The 10592-nt window shown below is 33.6% G+C and overlaps 1 protein-coding gene across 1 annotated transcript in view; it reads right to left on the bottom strand.

Annotated features, from left to right (window-relative positions):
• Window positions 1-7293: 7293 nt before the first annotated feature.
• Window positions 7294-10592, bottom strand: part of LOC119836583 — a 10733-nt gene continuing 7434 nt past the window's right edge. Inside the window, exons 3-5 of the mRNA XM_038361965.1 lie at window positions 9094-9267; window positions 8277-8443; window positions 7294-7443 (exon numbers count right to left, since the gene is read on the bottom strand). Of these exons, the coding sequence (XP_038217893.1) occupies window positions 7294-7443; window positions 8277-8443; window positions 9094-9267 (491 nt within the window). The remainder of the gene's footprint in view (window positions 7444-8276; window positions 8444-9093; window positions 9268-10592) is intronic.

The raw sequence follows: 10592 nt of genomic DNA, 5'->3' as shown, positions 1-10592 counted from the left end.
CGTGATCAAATTTTTTCTATTCTTTCAAAATTTCTCGTTTATAAAGCATTTCAATGCTATAAAACTAAAAATTAAATGTCAATTGAGTTGTTATTGTATTTACTAATATTTGTTCTTTGTCAGGTTACACAGATCCATATGAGAGTTTTAAAAGTAAATAAAAAGCGATTCATCTCATACGTAATTTTCCTCAGCACAGAGTACGCTGATAAAAAAATGGTTGCCTGTAAAGTCGGTTTTACGGGCGAAGATTTTACGTGACAACGTCTTTTTCTCGGTAGAATATTTATTAATATGAATATTATTAAATTGCAACAAGGAATTGAATGAAAATAAGAATTGCACAAATTTTAACTATAGAAAATATATTTTGTTTACTAAAAAGACAGAGACAGAGACACAAGCACGCGTCGATTCAATGCGCCTAATTCTCTAGTGCTGCGCGCGCGGCGGACCGATCATAGTTCGGTGACTCATCGTAACGTTACCGGGCGTTACACTTTTTCATGAGTGACTCCGAGCCGCAACCTAATTCAAGACGTTGTCACGTCAAAACAATACAATATTGAAGAGTATCTGATATTAATCTGTTCAAGACTTGACATTGGTAGAATCCGACCTCGGTGGTATCGGGAATTGCCACTAAAAAAAAGAAGAAGAACTAAACACACTTGGCCGCCTGGTTGAATAAAATTTGGCAGATGTCGTGTGAATTTTAATTGTTAAAGTAGGTACATACCCTATAGAATTATAGAAACCACCATATAAACATAGAATATTCTTCGTTACCATTATTATTTCACTAATAATATAGATTAATAGCGAAAGCAATTTTGAAAATTTATCAGTACAAGCTACGTCCTTCACTTCCATATTGTTTGATGGGCGTAAGCTGTTGTAATCAACGCATTATGTAAATATAGTGCTGATTAAGCATTAATTATATTTATTATAGTATTTACAAAGTATGTTTCAAATGATTTATAGATTTCTCATCTTCGGCTTCGTTCGCGTTGACTGAAATATTTTGTACTTCGTGAATTTTCGATAAAGAGTCAATACGACATAGGATTAAAATGCGCATACCTCGCCAAATATTTATTTCGGCAAATGAAATGAATAGCTTTGGCCTAAATCATTTTACGTCACACCAAAAGGATTGTCTGTGAACATTCGTTTGTGTATAAACAATGAAATAATACATCTATTTTATATGGTGTATAAACATCACTTACAAACACATTAAAATCAATCACAAACTCATACATTCATTAAATAATCAATGGAAACAATTGTTAAACGATATATTAACTTCATAATTAATTGCATTAGCACCGGAAAATATACGTTTGTTTAATCTAAAGCTATCTATCTATCTATTATTCTGGTCATAAGTTAAAACACTAAAAGCAGTTTTATTTGAATGGACTCATCATTCACATTTATGATATTAGTTGAAATGAACCATGCCTTTGTATTGACGCGGTCTTTCTCCGTCGAATTCTAAAATTCTCAATTTACTTGTAAATTAAAAAAAAAATTAAGTTTGACGATAGTAAAATTTTAATTTCTATGATTTGAACGTCACTGAATCACGTGGTCTTTACAAAGTTATATCTAAAGAACATCTGAGTTTTTTCCCCTTTTTTTAAATAGTATTTTCAGTAAATGATTGAACAAAAATTATTTTTTCATACATTAAAGCGGAACTGTCGATAAAGGAATTTTTGAAATCCCTTTAAATACACTATAAATTAATTTTTCGTATACATTAACCCATTATGTTTCGTTTTGAGTAGTAGTGATGTGAATAATGAATGCAGATGATGAAAATTTAAATAATAGAAAATTTCGGTCATGAAGCGGCATTCGAGCCCGAAATATTTATTTCTTGCACGCTTGCCTGGTACCGATAACCGAACCCGAACTTTGGATTGAATCCCGAGATACTAACCTCTGAACAACCATTGCAAATCAATACCAATATCATAAAATCGAAGAGTTTGTCTGGTTGAACGCGCTAATCGCAGGAACTACTGGTCCGAATTGAATAATTCTTTCAGTGTTAGATAGCCCATTTATTGAGGAAGGCAATCCTACTTCCTACTAATATTATAAATGCGAAAGTTTGTAAGGATATGTGTGTGTGTTTATTACTCTTTCACGCAAAAACTACTAAGCCGATTGCAATGAAATTTGGTACGTAGACAGCCGGACAACTGGAATAACATATTGACAACTTTTTATCCCGATATTCCTATGGGATACGGACTTACGCGGTTGAAACCGCGGGGCGCAGCTAGTAGTCTATATATATACGAAGGGCGAAGGTGAACCGCTTATGTATTATGAAAAATATGGCAAGATATCGTTTATAAGACTCACTCAAACAAGTTAATGTAAAACCGACTTCGACACGGCAACGAAGTTGATTCTGAAGCCAAATCGTTCGTTAATAATGACAGACATTTAAAGGCAAGCAAAACTCGATTAATTCACCATAATTCACATAAATTGAGAAATTCATTCCGAACCGGGATGTGAAAACGCATTATGGATGTGGTATCATAATGGCCTGAACCCTCATAGGGGGCGTGTGTCCCAGCAGTGGGAACATGTTTGGGCTTATGGTGATGATGATGGATCAATGGTTCGATTTAAAATGAAATTCTTGAACGTTATACGTGATCGTTTTTCCTTAACTATTTGTATTGTTGATAAATTTTATCATTTAAATTTATTTATAATGCCGTATATTTATTTTAGCGCTTGAGGGGAGATTATTCTTAAATTACACTTAAATTAAATACAGTATTTAATTAAAAACTGTAAAAATTTAAATAACTAAATGAGCTTATAACTAGTATTTTTAACAAAACCACCACACTGGGACCACAGGGATGTCACCAGCGTTCAATAAAAAAAACCATAAAAATCGATCAAAAATTCTGAGGTCACAAACCCAAAAAAAATCACTCGAATTGAGAACCTCTTCCGTCTTAAGAAGTCGGCTGAAAAGTTCACTTGGCGCTCTTATGTACACGTATTATATCCAAAATGCTTAATAAAATTATATTTATAATACGTCACATCCAAAAACAATTCGACGCTCAACACTCAATTGTACCAGTAAATTAATAATATCGAATGGTTTGTTTTGAATGAAATACTTAGCACACATCTCTGTCGCACCAACGCATTCACCATATACCGGTCTCGCTCTACCAGCTGCCGAGAATCAGAGACTGCATCTGAAATTCTGATTGAATATTTACTTAGTAAAGATTAATTTGTCCCTAAAATGGAGGCCTTTGTTTGAATTTCAATAATTTCCTTTGAAGTAATTAAAGTGCAAACAAAATGGTTACTTGCCTCTTGTTCATTTAAATGTTTCCCTATTGGGTTTCGAGTTTGTAATTACAATTAGTGGATATTTCAATAGTGGAAGTACAAATAGTAGCAAATAGTAGAAAATAGTAGCAAATAGTAGAAAATAATAGAAAATAGTCGCAAATAGTAACGCTCCACAAAAAAACACCAACAACACTACTACTGAAATTGAGCGCTTACATATGTTTTTAGGAATGATAGTTCTTACATAGAACAATAAATTATTAATCTTCATTCTAAATGATATCTTGGGCCCCTGGCAAAAAACTATGTGTCATACATCATTAGAAACCTGCTAAGACTACATTTGAGCATAACTTATTAAATAACTAGGCAACCAATCTTAATATGACTGCGTTTAATGGTCGAAATCTTCATCTTAGATACCTTTTTCATCATTTAAAACGTTAATATTATGTCAGTGCTTAGTATTTTGACCTCCTTTCTACTCCTACTGTTTCATATTTTACGTCACATTACGCTAAGGCCGCACTACAGTTTAACCGCCGCGGATTCTAAATCTTTTTACTAGGAAACTAATGAACTGTTGCTAACTGGTTTTATTGCAAAAACTATGTACGGTGAGCCAATTCCTTATCCCTTAACCCATAAAAGCGCATTCGCAAAAGCACCAACTCTGCCAATGCTCATGGGCGATGGTGTTCGCTTACCATCAGGCGCACCACCAGCTCAGTTGCCCGATATGTCATAAAAGAGTATAAATTTTGGCGCGGATTCGTGGATTTCTCTCGCTAGTATAATTAATTTTCAAACACACGTTTCAAGTCAGTCGGCCGCTTGAACTAGTCTTTTATATTCACAAGGTTATACAGTCAAAATTCGAATCTGTTCAGCCGAAGTGCGGCCTTAGCCTAAAACTCGATGGAAACAAAAACATCCATCATTAACATTAACATTTCCTCAGCCCTCAACATCCCTCAGCCCTCAACATCATCGAATTCAAACTTATCAGATAAAAAACTTTCCCATTTAAATATACCTACATTTATCTAACAGCATTGTCTCTCTCGATTAAACGATATTATCTATATTTGTTGGAACTTTGATTAAATAAGTTATTTTTCACCAAGTTTCGGAGCTCATTATGAAGTTTCGTTTTCTAAACGATCGGCCGATAAAGTATGAACAAGTTTGATATTAGAATATTTCTGTGTAAACATTGACTAAGCTATGAATTAATAAAAATATAATTGGAGTTATAATATTATTGGATTCTTTATATTGTAGTTGTCTTATGTCTGATTACATTGCTTTGAATTACGAGCCTCATCCTATCTTAAATATTGATGTTATAATGACTTTAAAACATCTATTTATTTGTATGCAAAATTTCATTGCATGCAAAGTTAACGTTTTCAGTACAAATAGTATAATCTTTTGCTAAAACTGAATCGGTACTTTTATGTTCAATTATACATTTTGGCGATCCGTACATTGTGTTACATTAATTATGTACATACAAACATAATAAAAACATGCAGATATGCACGAATTTAATATTATATTAAGGGCGTTGAAAATGAGCGTTGAAAATGAGGAGCCGGAGGCCCATATCCTTTTCCTTACCCTTCCCTTAGTCCTTTCCTTTTTTCCTCTCATCAATCCTTTCCTAATCCCTTCCCAATTAAAGTCGGCAATCCATTTGTAAAGGCAAAAGGTCTGCAATAGACCTTACGCCTCTTCAAATGGTCATGGGCGGTGGTAGCGCTTTCCATCAGGCGACCCACCAGCTCCATTGCCGACCATTACATAAAAAAAAAAAAAAAATAAATAAAAAGACCGTACCTAAATCATATGTTTACGACAATAAACTCATTTCGATTATAACTTCCACTACAAAGTATAACTTCATACAAAATGCATGATAATAAAAAAAATAGACACTCCCACATGGAATACAGATGACATAAAACGTAAATTGCGCATTAAATTTTACATGTACATATCATATTCATAAGTAAATTCACCATTACCCAATAGTGTGACGCTGACGTGAGGGATTTTCACTATTCCATGGCCAAGTAACGGTGTACAGTTTTACAGTGGCCCATAAACCAGCGTTTGGACACGACCATCAAAATGACAGTAATACGCTACGAACGTTTCGCCTGTGGCCGCAAAAATAGCGATATTCGATATGATATTAATTAAAATTAAACAGAACAATTAATTTTAGAAAAAAATAAATTTCGCCTTCGGAATGTCAGAACTAGACCAAATTTAAATAAACACGGAAGGCCCCAGCTTTCAAATAACAAAAGGATTAGGATAGTATGTGGTTACCAATACAATAAGTTAGTAAAATTGAGAATCACCTCTTTTTTGAAGTCGGTTGAAAACAAACGAACACTAGACGGCATCCGAACCAACATGTGCCTTACTATGGTGACGCTTTAGGCTTGATTGAACCAATAAATTTAAATGTACTGTACAAAATACAACTACCAGTGAGCGTTTAAAAATACTAAATAAAAATTATGTTGCTTAGCTCACGACATTCATATTTACGGCTATTGCAATTTATACCTTATTTCTATTACTATTTAAGTACGTATTGTGCACTATAATACCAAAACGCTTTTGTTTTTTTAGAGAACCCACTATATATATAATATCAATGAATCAATGAATATTGTTACTAAAATCGAAGGTTACTAAAAACTCTATACACTCAAACTCGCCAGACCGAAAAAAATAAAATAAGATTTTATAACAGCCTTCCAAAGCTTTGAAAAAACCATACAGGCTACTTTTAATCCGCTTCCCACCCAAGCTTACATGCACTGTATGTATCTAGAAAAAAATAGAAATCTAATCGCATATTTCACAGCCCAAAAACAATATTCACCCATTAAAAGCTACAGGTGGGACGCGGCAGGAGCGATTTTACAGGACGCATATTACTATGAAATTGGATAAAACAATAATAACACAAGCCTAAAGCTAGGCGTTGCTACGGTTAGGCAAGAAACGCGGGTTCGAATCCCGCACCGTGATCGAAATTATTCTATTCTTTCAAAAAAATTTTCTTTTTCTTTTTTTATAAATGAGAACATTTATAAAAAAATGGTTGCCTGTAAAGTCGGCTTTACGGGCGAAGATTTTACGTGACAACGTCTTTTTCTCGGTAGAATATTTATTGACATGAATATTATTAAATTGCACAATAGGAACAAGGAATTGAATGAAAATAAGAATTGCACAAATTTTAACTATAGAAAATATTATTTGTTTACTAAAAAGACAGAGACAGAGACACAAGCACGCGCCGATTCAATGCGCCTAATTCTCTAGTGCTCCGTGCGCGGCGGACCGATCATAGTTCGGTGACTCATCGTAACGTTACACTTTTTCATAAGTGCCTCCGAGCCGCAACCTAATTTAAGACGTTATCACGTCAAAAAGCATTTCAATGCTATAAAACTAAAAATTAAATAATAACACAGTTAAACAGAATAAAACAAAATGGATACGAACTTGACATGTGAAAATATGTCAGTTCCGGGGAATTACGAATTACGTGCATAGTTCCTATTTAAGACTTCCGGTTTAAAACAACCTTTATACCTAGCTGCCATTTGATCACTTTGATAAAAATCCGTAGCCTTTATTTAGTTATTTCCTTGTGGGCAATGTACCACTGCAGATTTTAAAACATATAACATTAAACTAAATGACAACATAAATTGTTATCATTTAGTTTAATACCAAATACAAAAAGTATCAGACCAATCGGTTGAAAACCCAAAAAGTTATCGAGTATAAAAACCGCCACCAAATATTATAGTATTATGTTATCTGTGCCAATACAGTCGAATTAAGAACCTCCTTCGTTATGCGAACGTTGATTTAAAAAAAAAGGTTTCACTAAAAAGTCTTTAATCAAGTCTCCTGATCGTCATCATTAGCTACTTGCACATTGAATCTGGAAGATGCCTGAGGTCGAATCTCTTCTGGCTCGTCCACAGATGGAATGCGATAGCCCATCAGCGCCATCCCGTAGTTTCCGAGCCCCGTGTCCCAAAATACTATCTGAAAATTGTCCCGATAAACAAGTTTAATATTATGTTTAACAATTATTTTTTAACAAAAAAACGTTACCGCCTTAAAATCGTGAAAACTAGGCATCAAAATCGGTTCACCCAGTAATATATCTAAGGTAACAAACAAAATTGATATCTCCTCATTTATTGGTCGGTTGAAAAAGCACATCCTATCCTACTCCTATTTTTATCCTACTAATATTATAAATGCGAATGTTTGTAAGCATGTGAGTGTGTTTGTTACTCTTTCACGTAAAAACTGCTAAACCGATTGCAATGAAATTTGGTACGTAGATAGCTGGACAACTGAAATATCATATAGGCATTTTTATCAGCTAACTTAAGCGGGTGAAACCGCGGGGCGCAGCTAGTTAATTAATATATGTACTGATTTCTATGTATGTAAGCTTAAGTGTGTTTATTTGTTATGGTTTTATGGTATGATTTATATTAATTATTTTGATAACATGGGTGAAGCTGCCAATAACAGTCAGTTTAACATACTATCAACATAAACACTTATTATCAGAAAAGAGTGCATTTTATAGAATTAGAAATCAAGTCTAATTGATGAATTTATTTCTCGTACATAACATATTTTTCGCATTTTTCAATAAATGCTTTTATTTTCAGTAAAAAGAAATAAATTAACAATTCTATGATCATGTAAACAAAATACAAATATGAGAAATGGCGGTTGCCACGAAGATATATAAGGCGCTGTAAACTTAAATAATTTTTTCTATTTACCCCTCATTTTCCCTACATTATCTCTCCTCAAACGCATGAAATGCAAACCTACAATATATCAAACGAGTTCACCTGATCATCAATAAGATATCGAACATAATAGATCTCGTTGAACTTCTCAAAGCCCAGTTCCTCAGCGATCTGCTGCCCTCGGCCCGTGCCAAACAAGCCGACTATCGCGGGTACGCTTGCACTGGTGCTGAGGTTTATTGCCGCTTTTAACATCTCCTTCGCTACACCTGTAAATATAATCTTGCTTCAGACAAATATAGTTTCCAAAATATTAAAAAATACTCGATTCACTCATGAAATTAACGTATTGTCACCGATCCTTGATAAGTATACAAAGTTTGAGTTGAATCTGTGTTTATAATCCACTCTAAAGACGTCGGTTACATGTATACATACAAGCATATAAACATACAGGTGGAGCTAATAAAAGCGTGTTTAAAAGGTACCTTATAACCTTTTTACTGATATTAATTTTACTCAAACGTGTGGTGCTCTGTACGGAACGCAAATTTTGACATAATATTTATATAAAAATTATTTTTCAAATTTTTTCCCCTTTTTTCAACTCAATTTATTTAGGTATGTTCATTTCAATTCCATTGTTTTACCTTTTATAAAATAAATGCATGACATTTTTGTTTTTCATAAAGACTTCGATCATTTTAAACGTTATTACTTCTTATTTTTTTTTTATTAATTGAGTATAACAGAGTATCATTTTATCTTTTTTTATTATGTTATCTGTGGTATAACTATAAAGAAAACAAGACAAAACGTATACGTGTGTATTTATCTCAATATCTAAATAATAGACAAATCAATCGTCATATATATCTATGACAATAATATGCAACAATTATAAACGACAAAATCTTACCCCGATGCCGGTACCTCGCCTTAAGAGCGAGCACATATATCTTGAAGTACCTCCGCACTCCGAGTTTGTCAAACATATTGACTGGTTTTTCCACTTCCCTATTGAACGTTACCACAGTCGAGTATAGAGGGTTATAGGTGATCTTCACTCGGCTGAATGTGCGGGAGAACGCCTCTGAAATACGTTAAACAGGATATACTTACAGTTTTCGAGTGAAACCTCCTTTGAGTTTAGTGAGTTTTTGTTCTCTGTGGTGAGAATATTTTTTTTTTATGTCAGAGCAGACAACTGTGCTTGTGGTTCACCTGGTAAGCGATCACCACCGCCCATGAATATTCTCAGAGGTAATGCTCTCAATGCGCTACCTACTTTTATAGGTAAGGCGCTACCTATGTTTTTAAGGGTAAGGGATAAGGAAAGGATTGACGACTGGAAAGAAGAAATGGACTAGGAAGGGTGAGGTAAAAGGAAACGGGTCTTAAATCTCGGCGTTTCCAAATTTCATAAAAAATTTTTAGATTATTATTGTTTGTCACACGTTTATTGGCTAAATTGTTTCCTCAAAAATATAGATGCATTTGTGAAAAATGAAATCAAAATAAAATCTCTTGTGCCCTCGTCGGATACAGAGTAGATGCAAGGTACATCTGTTCACTGATGAATTAATTACACTTAGATCTCTAACTCCTGAAGAAAATCGTTTACTATCTGCTTTTAGGTATGTAAATAGCCACAGTAACTTAAATATGAAAAAGCATTTTTGATACAACGCAAACCATTAAGAATTCACTTCTATGAAATATAAAAGTGTACATTATACTCAGTACGCATTTACATTGGGTATTTCAAGAGACATTTTCTTTAAAATTAAACCCACTTAAAACAAAACAAAACATTGAAATAGGTTGACGAATTTTAAGTTTTAATGGGGGACCGAGCCAGGACGTTTGATCTTTTTATAAATACAAAGATTCCCGAAACCCTTCAAACATGCTCCATATACCTCCCGTTTCGTTTACAAATATTTTGCCATACAAAATATTCATATGCGAAACACATCAAAGAATACAAGTTATTACGCCACAGATAAAATATGCTAAACAAAGGCGGCTCCAAAGCTAGGTTTCAAATAACTAAGCTAATATATACAAGCCCACCTTACGTTTTGGCTGGTCGGCGACAGTGTAGATCTACCCTAATATAGACTCATAGCGGGACTACTTGGAATCCAATTTACGTACGAAATGTATGGTCTCATTGCAAAAGACTGCGGTTTAATAATATTAAGAGGTAGTTTCTTATTCTGTATGTTTGTAGGGGTAATCTTCTTATATAATGATAATGATAATGTTATCATATTAACGACAATGCTTTAATAAAAGAGTAATTCAGATTTGCCCCTGACTGTTAAACTAATTTCACTTTAAATACTTAGTCTGGCCATAAATACTGTTACACTTAATTATAAAAAAATATTACATTTGAATTTCGAATCTGTC

The sequence above is a fragment of the Zerene cesonia genome, chromosome 25 (assembly GCF_012273895.1).
Source record: "Zerene cesonia ecotype Mississippi chromosome 25, Zerene_cesonia_1.1, whole genome shotgun sequence".
In the NCBI taxonomy this organism is placed as follows: domain Eukaryota; kingdom Metazoa; phylum Arthropoda; class Insecta; order Lepidoptera; family Pieridae; genus Zerene; species Zerene cesonia.
Note: the sequence above shows the minus strand (reverse complement) of the source record. Positions and strands in the feature narration are given on the sequence as shown.